Raw genomic sequence first — 20,257 nt, forward strand, 5'->3', positions numbered from 1 at the left:
ATTTCTTCTCCCAAACAGTGATGAGCCTGTGGAATTCAGTCCCACAGGAAGCGGCTGAAGCCAAAATATTGTAGGCGAAATTCTCTGGTATGCACGTTTTCCAGCGCAGCACTCCCCTGCCGGTAGCGGCATTCTCCGTTCCTGCAGCCAGCCAATGGGGTTCCCCATTGTGGCTACCCCATGCTGTTGGGAAACCCGTGGGTATGAGTGCGCTGCCGGCAGACTAGAGTATGCCACCGGTGGAGAATTCCGCTGGGCATGTTTTCAAGAGGGAGTTGAATACAGCACTTAGGATCAAAGAATATGGGGGAGGGGGAAGGTGGGATCAGACTATTGGGTTGGATGATAAGTCATGATCATAATGAACAGCAGAGCAGGCCCGAGAGGCCGAATGGCCTCCCCCGGTTTCTATTTTCTATGTTTCTCTGAAATAGAGACTGGTTCAGCACAGTGGGCTAAACAGCTGGCTTGTAATGCAGAAGAGGCGCGGGAATGTGGCAACTCGGGGCTTTTCACAGTAACTTCATTGAAGCCTACTTGTGACAATAAGCAATTATTATTATTAATAAAACAACTGTGATGTGATATCAACATGGGATTGTCATATTGTTATAACCCCCTCGAGAATCACAGGGACGACCCGATTGATCTCCCCGTGGGGCACAGGGAGGATGAGCTCCCCCACTGAGGGGGGAAAGGCAACAGTGGGCTTGTTAATTCCCCGAGATAAAAGTGGGCCATGAAAGAACCGGAATCTCCGGATGGTCCCAGCTGGGGCCTGGACTGTTACACAGTTATAGTAGTTCCCAGTGTGAGTTGGAAATAAACTATTTATGACTCTCCTTTTCGGGCCTCCTCATTGACTACAATACATAAATAGATCAATTCAATCAGTGATTCAGCAAAAAAGTCTTTACCCTGAGAATGTAGGACTGGCCATCACACAGAGTGGTCGAGGAGAATAAGATAGATTAAAGGGGAATGTTTATGAACACAGAACGGAGAAAGGGATAGGATGTGAAAATAACGGAGCAGTTGAGCTGAATGGCCTCTACTTCTGTGCTGTAAAATCTATTTAACAATCGGACCAATCCACAAGGGGGCCCCCAGAAGTTTTAAGAAATTGACAGAAAAAAACTCAGTCAAAATCAATCGCCAACCTTATCAGGGGCCAAGTCTACTTCACAAATCCTTCAGTAGCATCACACCTGGGTCACTCGCAATATCTAGGAGAAAGAAAGAGAAAGAAATGTGAAAATAGAGAGGGTTATTGAGAGGAGAGTATCAATGATGCTGGAGGATGGGCAAAACGACTGATAAGAAGCAATTCATTTGCTAAACGTACCATGGAACTGGGGCGGGGTGAATGTGAATGGTGTACAGTTGTATTGACTCTCATTTTAATTCAAAACTTTTCCCCAAAAAAATCATAATTCTGATCTCCAGTCACTGCGCTCTCAAAAAATAATTATTGGTGTGAAGCACTTGAACTTATTTAGACGGAGAGATGGTTTATATGCGCAAGATGCGCAGGAAAGATCAAGGTGAAATCTATATACTTTCCAATATTCTGCTTTGATATTCAGTGAAACACAAATGATTGTCATGTTTTTATAATCTGCACATTGTTCTCAGAGTGTGGGCCTTCAACTCTCACTTTCTAATTGAGAATCGCTACTTCACTGAAATGAAAGGAATAAATTAATTTATCTTTGCTAATCACGGCACACATTCACTGTGGCTTTGATTCACTTTGTTTCAGGTGGTTCCAAGGCTTTGACTGGGAAGGGCTGAGGAGTCGGAAGATGAAGTCTGTTCTCTGGAGAGAGGTAATTATAATGGCTCACAGTTGGGCACAGTAAGAAGTCTTACAACACCAGGTTAAAGTCCAACAGGTTTGTTTCAAACACGAGCTTTCGGAGCGCAGCTCCTTCCTCAGGTGAATGGAGAGGTATGTTCCAGAAACATTTATATAGACAGTCAGAGATGCTGGCCAATGCTTGGAATGCGAGCATTTGCAGGTAATCAAATCATTACAGACCCAGGGAGAGGGATAATCACAGGTTAAAGAGGTGTGAATTGTCTCAAGCCAGAACAGTTGGTAGGATTTTGCAAGTCCAGGCCAGATAGTGGGGGATGGATGTAATGCGACATGAATCCAAGATCCCGGTTGAGGCCGCACTCATGCGTGCAGAACTTAGCTATAAGTTTTTGCTCGGCAATTCTGCGTTGTCGCGTGTCCTGAAGACCGCCTTGGAGAACGCTTACCCGGAGATCAGAGGCTGAATGCCCTTGACTGCTGAAGTGTTCCCCGACTGGAAGGGAACATTCCTGCCTGGTGATTGTCGCACGATGCCCATTCATTCGTTGTCACAGTGTCTGCATGGTCTCGCCAATGTACCACGCTTCGGGACATCCTTTCCTGCAGTGTAAGAGGTAGACTACATTGGTCGAGTCGCACGAGTATGTGCCGCGTACCTGGTGGGTGGTGTTACCACGTGTAATGATGGTATCCAAGTCGATGATCTGGCATGTCTTGCAGAGACTGCCCTGGCAGGGTTGTGTGGTGTCGTGGTCGCTGTTCTGAAGGCTGGGTAATTTGCTGCAAACAATGGTTTGTTTGAGGTTGCGCGGTTGTTTGAAGGCCAGTAGTGGGGGTGTGGGGACCTTGGCAAGATGTTCATCTTCATTGATGATGTGTTGAAGGCTGCTTAGAAGATGTCGTAGTTTCTACGCCTCAGGAAAGTACTGGACGACGAAGGGTACTCTGTCAGTGGTGTCCCATGTTTGTCTTCTGAGGAGGTTGGTGCGGTTTTTTGCTGTGGCGCATTTGAACTGTCGATCAATGAGTCGAGCGCCATATCCCGTTCATACGAGAGCATCTTTCAGCATCTGTAGGTGTCTGTTACGCTCCTCCTCGTCTGAGCAGATCCTGTGTATACGGAGGGCTTGTCTATAGGGGATGGCTTCTTTAATGTGTTTTGGGTGAAAGCTGGAGAAGTGGAGCTCGTGAGGTTGTCTGTGGGCTTGCGGTAAAGCGAAGTGCTAAGGTGACCGTCCTTGATGGAGATGAGTGTGTCGAAGAATGCAACAGAATTTGGAGAATAGTCCATGGTGAGTCTGATGGTGGGATGGAATTTATTGATCTCATCGTGTAGTCGTTTCAGTGATTCTTCGCTGTGGGTCCAAAGGAAAAAAATGTCATCGGTGTATCTGGTGTATAACGTCAGTTGCAGGTCCTGTGTGGTGAGGAAGTCTTGTTCAAACTTGTGCATGAAGATGTTGGCATATTGAGGTGCAAATTTGGTCCCCATGGCTGTTCCATGCATCTGGATGAAGAATTTGTTGTCGAAGGTGAAGACGTTGTGATCTAGAATGAAGCGGATGAGTTGCAGAATTGCATCTGGAATTCAGTGTGGTCAATTTATAGTCACTGTAGTCAATGTATAGTCAACACATAATCAGTATAATCAATGTATATGCAATCTATAGTCAATGTATTGTCAATGTAGTCAATGTATAGTCAGTGTAGTCAAAAGCTCGTCAGTGTAGTCAATGTATAGTCAATGTATGTCAGCGTAGTCAATGTACAGTCAACATATAGTCAGAATAGCCAATGTATAGTCAGTGTAGTCAATGTATTGTCAATGTGTAGTCAGTTTAGTGAATGTACAATAAGTGCAGTCAATGTATAGTCAGTGTAGAAAATGTATAGTCAATCTATAGTCAACATATAGATACTATAGTCAATGTATAGGCAGTGTAATAAATGTATAGTCAATATATAGTCAGTATTGCCAATGTATAGTCGGTATTGTCAATATATAGTCAGTATTGCCAATGTATAGTCGGTATTGTCAATATATAGTCAGTATTGTCAATGTACTGTCAATGTTTAATCAGTATCATCAATGTATAGTGCGTGTAGTCAAGTTATAGTCAATGTATAGTCAGTATTGTCAATATATAGTCAGTTTAATCAATGTATAGTCAATGTATTGACAGTGTAGTCAATGTATAGTCAATGTAGTAAATGTATAGTCAGTATAGTCAATGCATTGCCAAATGTATAGTCTGTATCATCAATGAATAGTCAGTGTAGTCAAGTTATAATCAATGTATAGTCCCTTTTGTCAATGTATAGTCAGTATAGTCAATGTATAGTCAGCACAGTCTATGTATAGTCGGTATAGTCAATGTGTAGTCAGTAAGGTTCGATCCTAGCTCTGGGTCACTGTCCGTATGGAGTTTGTATATTCTCCCCATGTTTGCATGGGTTTCACCCCCACAACCCAAAGATGTGCAGGGTAGGTGGATGGGTCACGCTACATTGCCCCTTAATTGGAAAAAATGAATTGGGCACGCTAAATTTATTTTAAAATTTATATAGTCAGTATAGTCAATGTATAGTCAAAGTATAGTCAATGTATGGTTAATATATAGACAATGTATAGTCAATGCACAGTCAATGTGTTATGACTGTATAGCCAATGCATAATCTGTATAGTCAATGCATAGTCAATGCATAGTCAGTAGAGTCAATGTATAGTCAATATTTAGTCATTATAGTCAATTTATAAGTCAGTGTAGTTAATGTATAGTCATTTTAATCGATATATAGTCAGTATAGTCAATGTATAGCCAATATATAGACAATGTATAGTCAATATATAGTCAGTTTAGTCAATGTATAGTCAGTATAGTCAATGTATAGTTGCTATATCGTCAGTATAGTCAATGTACAATCAATGTACAGTCAATGTACTGTCGATGTATAGTCAATATATAGCCAATATAGTCAATGTACAGTCAATGTATAGTTAATATATAGACAATGTATAGTCAATGTACAGTCAATGTGTAATGAATGTATAGTCAATGCATAGTCAGTATAGTCAATGCATAGTCAGTATAGTCAATGTATAGTCAACGCATAGTCTGTATAGTTAGTGTAGTTAACGTATAGCCAATGTAGTTAACGTATAGCCAATGTATAGTCATTTTAATCAATGTATAGTCAATGTATAGTCAGTATAGTCAATGTACAGTTAATATATAGTCAGTTTAGTCAATGTATAGTCAGTATAGTCAATGTATAGTCAACGTCTAGTTGATATATCGTCAGTATAGTCAATGTATGGTCAATGTATATTCAATGTACAGTCTGTATATTCAATGTACAGTCTGTATAGTCGGTATAGTCAATGTATAGGCAGTAGAGTCAATGTATAGTCAACGCATAGTCAGTATAGTCAATGCATAGTCAGTATAGTCAATGTATAGTCAGTGTAGTTAACGTATAGCCAATGTATAGTCATTTTAATCAATGTATAGTCAATGTATAGTCAGTATAGTCAATGTATAGCCACTATATAGACAATGTATAGTCAATATATAGTCAGTTTAGTCAATGTATAGTCAGTATAGTCAATGTATAGTCAGTATAGTCAACATCTAGTCGATATATCATCAGTATAGTCAATGTATGGTCAATGTATATTCAATGTACAGTTTGTATAGTTGGTATAGGCAGTGTAGTCAATGTATAGGCTGTACAGTCAATGTATATGAAAATGAAATGAAAATGAAAATTGCTTATTGTCACGAGTAGGCTTCAATGAAGTTACTGTGAAAAGCCCCTAGTCGCCACATTCCGGCGCCTGTCCGGGGAGGCTGGTACGGGAATCGAACCGTGCTGCTGGCCTGCTTGGTCTGCTTTAAAAGCCAGCGATTTAGCCAAGTGAGCTAAACCAGCCCCCTATATGCAGTATAGTCAATGTATACGCAGTATAGTCAATGCCAAAAAGTTCAATAGCTTAATTTCTTCCTTCAAAAGCAATAGAGCAAAGTAAATTTAGGCTCTGATTTAAAACATCTCCTTTTACACCCTTCTCCTTTCTCAGAGGAATCTCCTTTTCCTGGATTGTTTTCTTTTACCACCTGACCACACATGGTCTTCCCCTTCTGTGACTGCCCATCATTTCACGCCCAGATTCATCCCACTCTTGTCTCTCCCCCTAATCTGCCTGTTTCTGGGTGGAAGTGACAAAGCTGAGTCATGGCCTTGTTGTTTCTCAGACTGCTACAGTCAGAGGTCATTTTCTGCTTGGCAGTCAGGATCCCAGCCACAATGCCGTATTCAATGCACCAGTGTCCACTCTCACACGCTATCCTACATTATCCGTCCTATTCTATAGGCTAAGGTGACTATTAACTTCCCAGCTGTCAGACTGCTCCTTCCTTTACTCCAACAAGTAGAGTTCCTTGGGCAGTAAGAGTGGGAGAGATTCCTGCTCAGCCATGCTACGGGAAGAATGTTGGAGTCTCTACCATCACAATCCATCACTTTAGACTACAACATTCATGTAAAAAGTGCATGTTGCCATGGCAAACGAATAGCCTTAGAGACCGTTAACATCACAATCATTCCTATTGATCCTTTAACAGCTCAACTGAATCATCCCTTGATTTTACACATTCCAGGAAAGACAAGCATACTCCATGCTGCTTGTCTACATTATTTAACCCTTTTGAGCCCAGGTGATCTTTTTCTTACTTCTTTCCTTAAGTTAAAAGGTCCAGCAGATCATAGCAACTTCGACAGCTTCACAGCTGAGACGGATGAGCCTTTGGATGAGTTCTCCGGCTGGGATGAGGATTTTTGAGGAATGATCCCCACACCCCGGGATGTTTCTGGGATGAAGATGGAAAACTTCAGGGATCTTCGAGGAGACAGAATAAGATAATGTTCCTATGATCAGCTTTTTTTGTCTTTTTTGAAACAAAAAACAACCCATTTCCAATCTGATAGTCCTGATCAGGTTGGATGTGCCAGGAATATGGGAGCTCGTCTCTCTCTGGTTCCACAGCCTTGGGGAGACAGTGAGAAGGGAATACCCTGTGGACATGGGTTTAAGGAGCAAGGTGAGGAACTGATCACATGTGACTCTTGTACCACAATTGAGACATTTCCACTTTATGGGTGAGTTGCCCCAGTCAATTAGGGAAAACTTCCTGCATCAGTTACTCCATCTCCCAGAGACACTATCAGTAGGAAAACAATAGGAGGCATGGTCAGTGAGCATGGGACAGATGCTGATGAGCAAGTCAACACCCTCAGCAATTACTAATTGCATTGAAAATGCCAATAACTTAGCACATTTCAGAAAAGTAATTTCCCTGGTTAAGAGAGCAACACAGAAGAAAACGGTATCCGGTAAATTTCTCGAAATCAATTGCTCGAAAGCTAATTGCTCGAAGTTAGTTGCTCGAAAAATTATTTCTCGAACTATCAATTGATCGAATGATAGATTGCTCGAAAAGCAGTACTTCAAAAAAGAATACCCAAGATGAACAAGGTTCGTTACATAAAAAAGCAGTGAATTGCTTTCAAAGAATTGGTAATTAACGTTGAAATATTTATTAGTGATCGTTTAAAGAATGAATGTCGGCTTTCGAGCAATCTACCTTTCGATCAATTGATAGTTCGAGAAATGATTTTACGAGCAATTGACTTTGAGCAATTAGCTTTCGAGCAATTGATTTCGAGAAATTTACCTGGAACCGAAGAAAACATATTTGTGTAATTGTTGTGAAGCTTAAAGGATCAAGTTACTGTTCAGTTCAAAAAGACAAATCTAATTTATTGAGACAGCGCTGACTGGATAGAACAACGGCACAGGAACACGGCCATTCACCCCCTCGAGCCTGTTAAGCCATTCATTTAGATTCTGGCTGATCTGTTTGTTAACTCTATCCATCTGCCTTGGTTGTTGAGTTTCCATCCTTGGTCACCCTGGAGTCAGATCTTCGTGATCCCAATGACATCATATCCATTAATGATTGTCAGTGCAGTTAATTCATCAACTTTATTACAAATAGGGGCAGCACGGTAGCACAGTGGTTAGCACAGTTGCTTCACAGCTCCAGGGTCCCAGGTTTGATACCCGGCTTGGGTCACTGTCTGTGCGGAGTCTGCACGTTCTCCCAGTGTGTGTGTGTGTGTGGGTTTCCTCCGGGCGCTCCGGTTTCCTTCCACAGTCCAAAGATGTGCAGTTTAGGTGGATTGGCTATGCCACATTGCCCTTATTGTCCAAAAAGGTTAGGTGGGGTTATGGGGATAGGGTGGAGGTGTGGGCTTGGGTAGAGTGCTCTTTCCGAGGGCCGGTGCAGACCCGAAGGGCCGAATGGCCTCCTTCTTCTCTGTAAATTCCATGATTCTCTGATCTATAATATCCTTACCCTACTAAAAATTATTCATCTCAATCTTCAAATTTTCAATTGACCCGCCAACTTCAGCGTCTTTGGGAAAAAAGAGTTTCAGATGAATTTGCCTGCACAAAGTTAATGTAAAAATGTAAAATCGCCATAGTCACAGATAAACTATGCTTTCCCCTTTGAGGGGGAGAGCTGACTGGTGGTGATTTAACCTGAGGATCACCACACCTCAGGCGAGGGGCGAGGTTGAGAAGGCAGGGCCTTCAGGAAGAACCTCAGCCGGTACGGGAATCGAACCCATGCTGTTGGCTTACACTCTGCATCACAGACCAGCCCCCATATATTTTCTTATACATCATGCATAATTTATGTTTAAGTAAAGCAAGGCGTTGATTATTAGATACATCGGAATATGTGTGAGATCAAATCACAGAACATGAAAATAACACATTGTGTGTAATCAGGAAGAGATCTTGTGGCTGCCATCAAATCAAGGCCTTTGTGATATTTTATTTATTCATCCACTCAATGGCTGTGTGACTTAAGTTGTTAAAATGTTTAACATTTTGTTAAAAACAAATAAAATTTTAACAGATTGAAGACATCTCATATTTGTGTCTGGTGATAAACTGTGAGCAGTCATTCGGTTAATGTGTTGGCCAAGGAGCCTGCAAAACCTGCGAACACTGTACATCATGTGGGTGGCACGGTGGCACAGTGGTTAGCTCTGCTGCCTCACAGAGCCAGGGACCCGGGATCGATTGCGACCGCAGGTGACTGTGTGGAGTTTGTACGTTCTCCCTGTATCTGCGTGTGTTTCCTCTGGGTGCTCTGATTTCCTCCCACAGTTTAAATGTGTGCAGGATAGCTGGATTTACCATGCTAAATTGCCTCTTAATGTACAAAGATGTTAGGTGCGGTTATGGGGTTGCAGGGATAGGGCGGGGGAGTGGGCCGAGGTAGAGTGCTCTTTCGGAGTCGGGACTGACTCGATGGGCCACCAAATGGCTTCCTCCTGTAGTGTAGGGATGCCATGATTCTATTAGCATCGTGATGTGGTCTGGGCTTAGAACCATAGAATGCCTACAATGCAGAAGGAGGCCACTTCTGTTGCAGGAGAACCTGCAACCTCGGCCTACAGCCTAGCTCTAAGAGCCTGTGCTGAAATACTGGACCGAGAGACTGCAGCCTGGGCCAAGAGTGGAAGAGGGGCCTGCAGAATAATTTCACACCTTTTTATTGGTTCATGAGATGTGCGTGTCGCTGGCTGGGTGAGTATTTATTGCCAATCACTAGTTGCCCTTGAGAAGGTGGTGATGAGATGTTTCTTGCACCGCTGCAGTGTGGTGTAGGTACACCCACAGTGCTGTTAGGGAGGGAGTGCCAGGATTTTGGCCCAGCGACAGTGGAGGAACAGCAAATTATTTCCAAGCCGGGGCGGTGACAGGTTTGGAGGGAATTTGCAGGCGGTGGGGTTCCCATGTACCTGCTGCCCTTGTCCTTCTAGATGGTAGATGTCGTGGGTTTGGAAGGTTCTGCCTAAGGAGGCATGAGGGCCTAGAGTGTATTTAGAAGATGGTACACACGGCTGTCACTGTGCGCTGCTGTTGCAGCGAGTGAATGTTGGTGGATGGGATGGCAAAATCCTATGGGCTGTTTTAGCCTTGATCGTGTTGAGCTTCTTGAGTATTACTGGAGAGTGTATCAGTGTGTCAGATCCGAATAACACACCGAATCAGATCCGGATTACACACCGAATCAGATCCAGATTACACCGAACCAGATCCAGATTACACAGAGAATCAGATCCAGATTACACAGCAAATCAGATCCAGATTACACACAGAATTGGATCCAGATTACACTGAACCAGATCCAGATTACACAGAGAATCAGATCCAGATTACACAGAGAATCAGATCCAGATTACACAGCGAATCAGATCCAGATTACACAGTGAATCAGATCCAGATTACACAGAATCAGATCCAGATTACACAGAATCAGATCCAGATTACACAGAATCAGATCCAGGGGCGAAATTCTCCGACCCCCAGCAGGGTCAGTGAATCGCCTGAGGCCGCCGAAAATCCGGCCCCCGCCGTGGCAGAGATTCTCCGCCACCCGGGAAGTGGCGGTGGCGGGAATCTCGCCACTCCGATCGGCGAAGCCCCTGCCGTGATTCTCCGGCCCGGATGGGCCGAAGTCCCGCCGCTGGGAGGCCTCTCCCGCCGCCGAGTTTTGAACCACCTCTGGTAACGGCGGGATCAGCGGCGCGAACGGGCCCCCGGAGTCCTGGGGGGGGGCGGGGGGCGATTGGACCCCGGGGGGTGCCCCCACGGTGGCCAGGCCCGCGATCGGGGCCCCCCGCTCAGACTCCGGGCCAGTGCCCTGGGTGCACTATTTCTCTTCCGCGGCCGCCACGGCCTCCGCCATGGCGGAAGCGGAAGAGAAACCCACATCGCGCATGTGCCGGTGGTGACGTCAGCGGCGATCGTACCCCGGGGGGTGCCCCCACGGCCTTCGCCATGGCGGAAGCGGAAGAGAAACCCACATCGCGCATGTGCCGGTGGTGACATCAGCGGCAGCTGGCCGCTGACGTCACTGCCGGCGCATGCGCCGACCGGCGAAAGCCTTTCGAACAGCCCCGCTGCCGGGGGCGCCGGTTTTTGGTGCCAGTCTTCTGGTGCCAACCGCTCAGGCGCGGGGCTGGCACCCAAAGGTGGGGAGAATTCCCCATCTTTGGGAAGACCCGACCCCTGAGTGGTTGGCGCCACTCCCCTATGCCGGGACCCTCCGTCACGTCAGGTAGGGGAGAATCCCGCCCCCGATTATACACAGTATCAGATCCAGATTACACACAGAATTGGATCCAGATTACACCGAACCAGATCCAGATTACACAGAATTGGATCCAGATTACACCGAACCAGATCCAGATTACACATAGAATCAGATCCAGATTACACAGAATCAGATCCTGATTATACAGAATCAGATCCAGGTTACACAGAATCAGATCCAGGTTACACATAGAATCAGATCCAGATTATACAGAATCAGATCCAGGTTACACAGAATCAGATCCAGGTTACACAGAATCCGATCCAGATTACACATAGAATCAGATCCAGGTTACACAGAATCAGATCCAGATTACACAGATTCAGATCCAAATTACACCGAACCAGATCCAGATTACACAGAATCCGATCCAGATTACACAGAATCCGATCCAGATTACACAGAATCAGATCCAGATTATACAGAATCAGATCCAGATTACACAGAATCCGATCCAGATTACACAGAATCAGATCCAGATTATACAGAATCAGATCCAGATTACACAGAATCAGATCCAGATTACACAGAATCCGATCCAGATTACACAGAATCAGATCCAGATTATACAGAATCAGATCCAGATTACACAGAATCCGATCCAGATTACACAGAATCAGATCCAGATTATACAGAATCAGATCCAGATTACACAGAATCAGATCCAGGTTACACAGAATCCGATCCAGATTACACAGAATCAGATCCAGATTATACAGAATCAGATCCAGATTACACAGAATCAGATCCAGGTTACACAGAATCCGATCCAGATTACACACAGCAATTAAAACTGTGTAAAATTCTGAGCAAACTGACAACAAAGATCCAGCTGTTCAGAAAGTGAAAGGAACCATAGAAATTGTGAAAAAGGAGAGGACGAGAGACAGAGGGTGAAGTAGAGAAAGTGCGCGTGAAGGTTTAAGGTAGAAAATCTCAACTAAATGATCATTTATTTCATTATAATATTGTGCCAAGTTGACCGAGCCAATTGTGTCATTTGAAACTTAATTAGAATATAACCATTGAATTATTACTGATTCTGCAGTACAAAGGTACTTATCAATCAGGTGCCTGTTTCTATAGCAATATCTCGTTGACAAAGAAACCGACAAGAGGCCATGTGTGCTGGTACCATGGCAACACCATCATAACTGAAGACTTTCAATCAAGCTCAGAACACAAACTGTTAGATAAATCGCAGTATTTCAGAATTAATTTGCTATGACCAGAATTGCCAGGAACTGCGTCAGCCCAGAATTCTCTGGCAGTGCTCTGGTGAATTTAATACATCGCTGATTTTACTGTGTGAATTCTGGAAGCAGCTTTTGATGACAGAGTAAGGTTATGGACAACTCACTCTCCAGCTTCCCATTATCCCTACTCATTCACTGGATTTGCACATTAAACACAAATGAAGCCCATCACAGAATGATAGAGCTGGTATTTAAGAGCGTAAGGATCATTTGGGCAGCACGGTAGCATGGTGGTTAGCATAAATGCTTCACAGTTCCAGGGTCCCAGGTTCGATTCCCGGCTGGGTCACTGTCTGTGTGGAGTCTGCACGTCCTCCCCGTGTGTGCGTGGGTTTCCTCCGGGTGCTCCGGTTTCCTCCCACAGTCCAAAGATGTGCGGGTTAGGTGGATTGGCCATGCTAAATTGCCCGTAGTGTCCTAAAAAGTAAGGTTAAGGGGGGGTTGTTGGGTTACGGGTATAGGGTGGATACGTGGGTTTGAGTAGGGTGATCATTGCTCGGCACAACATCGAGGGCCGAAGGGCCTGTTCTGTGCTGTACTGTTCTATGTTCTATTTTAAACACAATTACTCCTGCAATGCTACACAACCTCACTCGCCCAGAAAGGGAAACATTTAAATTCATCCATGTAGGGAGTCAATTGCTCTGAGTTTTTTGAAAAGGCTCCCTTCCAGTACGGGGGGGGGGGGGGGGGGGGGGGGGGGGGTCACGTGACGTGAGCCCAGGAACGTTTGAAGATTGTTTGCGTCTTCACGAGCTCTGGCTCTATTCATCCTTTCATCCGTTATTTTATCCTGGTGCACATTTCAGATTTGTCTTTTTTGGGGGGGGCTGTATGGTTTGTGCTCAGCCCCTGGTTGCTGTTTCTGCCAGGAGGAGGCGTAATAAAATGTTAATATCCTTGTTGGCGTCTAGCGGTCAGAGTAGGCCCGGGGTGGGGATGGGTGCACTGACGCAGTTGTTGCTGAATGGGCTCTTGCCTCAGCAATGCTGTGTATATTGGCTGGACCCCCATCGAAGATGTTGTGGGAAACACTGTCCTGGCTGAAGCTCTCCGTTCTCTGGTGCAGGTTTTCAGAATTCACTTTCGGGGATTGTGGGGCATTTTTGAGAGAGTGGTGGAGGTGCACAAGAAGGTTCCTGTACTCGAGAGAGTACTTCCTGTAATATCCTGCATGGGGAAATGAGTATTTTCCTTATGGTCCTTGCAGAGTACGAACACCCCCGCTTGGGGCAGGAATGTCCATTAACCTTTGTATAAAAGGTCGGTCAATAAAGCACCAACTAGACCAAGAGCCCGGTCGGGATCAGCAGGCAGTCTACATATCATGTTGCAAATAAAACTATGTTTCTTTTTGTTACTCGGTGTGGATTCTCCTTATTTAACTTTTCTTGGTGAGGGTGCGCCTCTGTGCTGTGGCGATCTTGCTGTATGGTGTGTTGTCAATCCTGACAAGTTCAGGGATGGGAGAAAGGCAGGGTGTGCCCCCGACCTGGTCCCAACGAGGTGGCAGACGAGCTCCTGAGTCCCTGATTTGGAGGTGGGTTGAATCCGATTCGATGGAGCACAGAGTAACCTGTCTTTGAGACTAGGCATTGGATGGCCCCATCGACCACTGGTCCTGTTCTTGTCATGAGGGGCGGGAGGTGGCCAAGCCGGTCGGGACATCTCCTGCCTGCCGAGGCCGAGGCTACGGACCGCCTGGGCGTCAGTCAGGGGGCATGGTGGAGGTGATGGTGTCTCGTGCTCCGATCATTGGAATTCTTGAGAGATCCTGAAGAGTGCTCATTGATCCTGCCTCATCCTTTACCTTCTCGTGCAATGTGTCTTTATGCTGCAGTTTGCCCTGTGGTTCTTCTGTAATCCTGGATGTTACTTTCTGTTGTCCATGTTGAATATTGTTGCTGTGTTTTTCTTGCAGGGAATGTAAAGTGTGAGCTACATGGTCGGTGTCATTGATTCTCCTGATTCAGCAAAATCATATTGAGCCAATTATGAGGAGTGTTTGTTTCACTCCTATTGAGGGCAGGGTGAGAGGGGAGGGTTGGGGTTGGTAGGGTTAGTTTGTCAGTTTCGGTGGAGCCTTTCAGAGTTATTTATTTTGGGGGTTTTCATTTTATTTTGCTGAATCTAATTATCCGTGTCTTTACCCTGGGTTCCTTTTGACCCTTCCACGAGTTTGAGTTTGTGTTTCTCTCTGACTGGAATGTGATGTGTATTATTGGTGAAGATGGCACCGGTAGTTCTGGTTGGTTGTTGGGGAGGAGGGCTGTTCTGGGTTTCCTGTCTGTGGCGTTGGTCACTTTGAGTTGATCTGGCTCCCTCCTTGGCGATTCTTTCTCTCTTCCTTTCTCCATCTGAATGAATGTGTGCGCGTACTTATCCTGTTTAGGCCAGTGGTTAGTGTGGGGATTTCTTTGTGTTGCTGGGGGAGGGAATTGGTCCTCCCTCCCTCCCAGGACACCCAATTGTTGGGCGTCATGACAGTTCTTCTCCCCGGGTTGGGCCCCCCCCCAGCTGGGCTGGAGTAATTATTCTCTTCTTAGTGTGAGTGGGCTGGTGCATTGCCCTGGGTGGGTGTGGAGGGTCTGGGCCCGGCCGCAGTGTAGGTTTTTCGCGTGTGTTGGAGGTCTGGGGGCTTCTGTCTCTTGTGTTTTGGGTGGTGCTGGGCTAGGCCAGCCCTGCTGCTGTGGTGGATATCCTGTTCCCCTGGAGGCTTGGCGTGTCCCTTTCCGGGGATACCTCCCGGGGGGTATCCTGGCTTCACTTCCCAGGTGCACGAGGGCTTGGGGATGGGCCGGGTTCTGTACTTGGTGGATACCCTGTTGGCCTCCATGGGAGTGGGTCACCTTTCTACTGAAGGAGTGGCCTGTTCTCATCATTGGTGGATGTCATGATAATATTTAGTCTGGTTTGGTCCTGATCCCTGGGTATCCAAGGGGTTAGTTCTGGTAGTTCTTGTTCTTTATTCCTGATCTTTCTCTTCTTGTGCAGTGAGTGTGGTGCTGGTTTTTATCCTGGTCCAGTTGGGTAGTTAGGGGGGGGGCTCCCTGGTTGTGCCAGGGGGGGAGAGATGTCACTCCCCCCTCTTCTTCTCCACCTTGGCCGTAGCCGGGCTGTTTATCCGGGTTTTAGGCCTTGGTGATTCTCCTGTGGGACCCCTGGAGGGTGGGATGCCCTCTCTTTGATGGGGTGGTTGATTCCCCTCTTGTTAGTGGGTGCTTCATGGACACCCACCCGGGTGACTAGGGGTCTGGTTCGGCTCCTCTTATCCGGTGGGTTATTCCTGGTAGTTTGAGCCTTTCTTTCCTTCTTTATCTTCGATGAGAGGCCCTGAAAGTTTGATCACAATCTGAACATGCTGTTGCCGATCCTCTCTCCACATTTGTATGGAATTACTTTGGTTCTACACTGGGCCCAGATTGGGGTTAAGTTGCGTTGTGTGCCTTGTATGTAACTCCCTTTAGAACTGGGGTTTGACTGTATTTTCTTGGGTTGGGTGTGGTGACTCCGATCTTGGCTCTGACATGGGTGTGGGTGGGTTTGATATCTGAAGAGAGAAGGCTGTGAAGGGTCATTGATGGCTGTGGTGCTGCTGGGGTCGAGGGAGTTAAACGTTGACGTGTGCCTGATCACGCCGCCAGACATTTATCCTGATTATTCCTATTTTTTGTGATGATTGTGGACTTGTGCAGTGTGGGAGTTGTGTGCACTATTTGGCCATGTCGTTATGGCATCAATCTTAACTCATTGATGCAGAATACCTCGAAAACCTCTGTTTAAATGATTCCTGTAAGAAGTCTTACAACACCAGGTTAAAGTCCAACAGGTTTGTTTCAAACACGAGCTTTCGGAGCACGGCTCCTTCTTCAGGTGTTGTAAGACTTCTTACTGCGCTCACCCCAGTCCAACGCCGGCATCTCCACATCATAAATGATTCCTGGCATTACTCCTCCAGTACCTGTCTGAACATACATCCCATTAGTTACCTCAATGCCAAAAACAATTTCCTGATATTAGCTTTTTCTGAGAGCTCTACATCCTTGCCCCTTGAACCCCTGGAAAGCTGGTCCTCATTCTAAAACTCTCGTCCCAGGCTGTCCCACCAGACATAAGAAAGACTGGCATCTATCTAACACTTCACTTCCAGTACGTTTGTAGTGTGGTCACTGCTCCGATGTAGGGAGACTGCAGTCAATTTGCACTCAGTAACTTTCCTTAACCTTATAGACTTAGTTAATGGTGCAGTAGTAACATTTGTTGCCAACAGCTAGACAAAAGGATGAAGTTAAAATTCACCCTTCCAGTTTCCAGGGATCTTCTATCCGTCATCGCTCCCTGTCTGCTAAGTAAATGGTTCAATTTGATATTATCATACCTTTATTTCATCTACACAGGGCTTTGCTCCCAACGAGCTTCAGTGCTTCAATCAGGTTTTTTTATGTTGAAGATTAAAGGAAAACAGGTTTTCAAGTGCACGGCTACTGCAACACTTTTAATCAGCAACTGCTTTCACAAAATATATATTTAAAAAAACAACCAGGAGGAACCAAACAGGTTTGTAAAACTGCCTTTTGATCTCAATGTGGAAACTTGCCGCTTGCCTCTGAGCTTTGAGCTCTACCTGCTGGGAACCAAGGGTTCTGCATAGTGGAAGGATCAGCGAAAAGCACTGGAATCACAGCTAGGATAACCTTTCCCATTCAACCCTCTGTAACAAAGCTTCCGTTCTTCCTCCTTGGGATGGAACCTCTGTTCAACATGAGCACATTTCCTCATCCTTCTGTTTTGAGCAGAAGGGTAAATTACTTAACTTGGGAGTGTCAGTGTATAAAGATTATTAGAACAAATTGGAGGCATGTTTTCAATTAGTTTTGCGATGACATGTGAGTAAATTCCAGGCCGTAGTTTATTCCAACTACATGTGGCTGTTAAAACCCCTGCATGGCCTCAACCCTCCCTAACTCGATAACATCCTCCAGCTCGACAACCCTCCAAAGGCACTCCTCCAATTCACGTCTCTAAGTATCCCCAGTTTTAATCACTCCGACTTTGGGCATTAAACTCCGGAATTCTCTCCCGAAACCTCTGCCTCTATAGCTCTCTTTCCTCGTTTCTAATTTCTACCGATGTGGTTCGTGCTGCAAACTTGTTTGATCGCACTCCTGTGAAATGAGAAGTATTAAAGATGCTCCCTAATAGCAAGGACTAAGCTGCAAGAGTCCCAGCCACAGCACCGAGACCACTCTGTCCAGCCGAGCTTCCTCCTAACCCCCTGCTCATCTCAACACCATCAACACATCCTTCTGTTCCTTACTCCCTCGTGTCATGAGTGTGTATTTACACACAACCTGTTGTAATATAACATTAGTAATATTTAAAACCATTCCATCACAGATGATTATTTAGTATTAATTACCTTATTTGTTGATTGCTTTATCTGCTGTGGGTCGGGTTAATTCCCTGAACTATTCCTTATACATTGTCAGCATGTATTGATTCGGGTGGCACGGTGGTGCAGTGGTTAGCACTGCTGCCACTCGGCACCGAGGACCCAGGTTCGATTCCCGGCTCCAGGCCACTGTCAGTGTGGAGTTTGCACATTCTTCCCGTGTTTGCGTGGGTCTCACCCCACAACCCAAAGATGTGCAGGTTAGGTGGATTGGCCTTAAAAAATGAATTGGGTACTCTAAATTAATTTTCAAAAAGTATGTAATGGTTCACCATCATTTGTTGTGTCGATAAATATTGATTAGGAAACCGGGACGAACACTGCTGTTCCTCTTCAAGATAATGCCATGGGATTGTTTACAGCAGCTTAGCATCATCTCCATAAGATGGCACTCCCTCAGCACCAACTGGACTGTCAGCCAGGATATTGTGCTCAGATCAGTGGAGTGAACTTGAATCCACAAGCTTCTGAGCCAGCGTTGAGATCGCTGAGCAGTGTAATGATTAATCTGAATGATTGTATTTTCTCAAAGAGCAAGAGGAAACATCATGTGGCACAGGTTACACCACGAGACACCCAAGATTTGTTATAAAGAACAGTAAGTGATTCCACAGCACACATGGACTGTGGAACAGCCTGGGTCATGGGTCACATGGTGGCACAGCGGTTAGCACTGCTGCCTCACAGCACCAGGTTCCTGGGTTCAATTCTGGCCTTGGGTGACTGCCTGTGTGGAGTTTGCACTTTCTCCCCGTGTCTGTGTGGGTTTCCCCCGGGTGCTCCGGTTTCCTCCCACAGTCCAATGATGCGCAGATTAGGCGGATTGGCCATGGTCAATTGCCCCTGAGTGTCCAGGGGTGTGTCACTTAGGTTAAGGGGCTGTAGGAACAGGTCGGGGAAGTGGGTGCTCTTTCAGAGAGTCGATGCAGATTCGATGGGTCAAATGGCCTCCTATATGTGTGCCATGTGGGTGATCATGTGTCGCAGCCTGGGAGAAGCCATAGACATGAATATTTGTCGCCATTCCGCGGGCTGTTGAACACAGTGAGTCACAGGATATGCTGCATTGTAAAAATCGGTGAGCGTTAACAGGGAAAGTGTTTCAGGAAATGAAAATGACACGATACCAGTAGCAAGTGTTGCATTTAATCATTAACCATTGCAGAAGAATAAAGTGGCAGAGATTATTACACCAATTACTCAATTTGTTACTTTATTTATAATTCTTCAATAATTAAAATGAAAACCATCAGCTACCCCTATCATTGCCACTGTGTCAGTGGAATATATTGCACGGAGTGAATCTGTTCATTTTCAGTGATGCCTATTTAAACAACAAGGTACTTTCGCACATTATGTTGAAGGCACACATTCTGCATGAACACAAACTCCCCTCATGTGGTTCCTGTCAGTTCAACGTAGGCTTGAAGCACACATGGCAGTCCACAAGGTGGCAGTCATTCTCAACAGAAAGGCTGCCAGGCTCTCTCAACTCTGCCCGATCATTAAAACTGCAACTAAACACCCACCATTATACCCCCCCCCCCCCCCCCCCCCCCGCCCCACACCCCCCACCCCCCACCACCCCCACACCCCCATATCTACCATCTACAGTCAGTAGAGTGGGACCTTACCTATTATTTCAGAATCATTGAACCTTACTGTGCAGATAGAGGCCGGTCCTTTCTCAATCCATCACCTTGAACATTGCAATAACTTTGCCCACATGCTAAAACCCAGGACCATTTCCAACCACTTCTTTACGGTAACTGGAAATCTAGAACGCCAACTTTTAGAAAGTAAAATGAAGGAAGGATGCATGAGAGTGTCGGAGGGAGGGTTCTGCCTGAGTGGCAGCCATTCATTTCCATCTTTATGTCACTTTGGTTAATAGTTTTGGATGGTTTGGTGCAATATTAAAAACATTTATAAATGTATTTTTTTTAATGAAGGAAGAAATCCAAACTGAGCACTAGTGTGGTGCTGTGAGGGAGTGTCGCACTGTCAGAGGGTCCGTACTGAGGGAGCCGCACTGTCAGAGGGTCAGTACTGAGGGAGCCGCACTGTCAGAGGGTCAGTACTGAGGGAGTGCCGCAGTGTCAGAGGGTCAGTACTGAGGGAGTGCTGCATTGTCAGAGGGTCAGTACTGAGGGAGTGCAGCACTGTCAGAGGGTCAGTACTGAGGGAGTGCTGCACTGTCAGAGGGTCAGTACTGAGGGAGTGCTGCACTGTCAGAGGGTCAGTACTGAGGGAGGGTCAGTACTGAGGGAGTGCTGCACTGTCAGAGGGTCAGTACTGAGGGAGTGCTGCACTGTCAGAGGATCAGTACTGAGGGAGTGCTGCACTGTCAGAGGATCAGTACTGAAGGAGTGCCGCACTGTCAGAGGGTCAGTACTGAGGGAGAGCCGCACTGTCAGAGGGTCAGTACTGAGGGAGTGCTGCACTGTCAGAGGGTCAGTACTGAGGGAGTGCTGCACTGTCAGAGGGT

General features: G+C 45.8%; 1 protein-coding gene across 3 annotated transcripts in view; it reads left to right on the forward strand.

Moving 5' to 3' along the window:
* The window catches only part of LOC119956203 (cGMP-dependent protein kinase 2), a 70,251-nt gene extending 62,306 nt beyond the window's left edge, over window positions 1-7,945 (forward strand). For all 3 annotated transcript variants that reach the window (XM_038783209.1, XM_038783210.1, XM_038783211.1), the window contains 2 exons: window positions 1,763-1,829; window positions 6,570-7,945. In XM_038783209.1, the coding sequence (XP_038639137.1) occupies window positions 1,763-1,829; window positions 6,570-6,665 (163 nt within the window). In that variant the 3' untranslated portion in view covers window positions 6,666-7,945. The remainder of the gene's footprint in view (window positions 1-1,762; window positions 1,830-6,569) is intronic.
* Window positions 7,946-20,257: the final 12,312 nt, after the last annotated feature.

This window comes from Scyliorhinus canicula, chromosome 22 (assembly GCF_902713615.1).
Source record: "Scyliorhinus canicula chromosome 22, sScyCan1.1, whole genome shotgun sequence".
Lineage (NCBI taxonomy): Eukaryota > Metazoa > Chordata > Chondrichthyes > Carcharhiniformes > Scyliorhinidae > Scyliorhinus > Scyliorhinus canicula.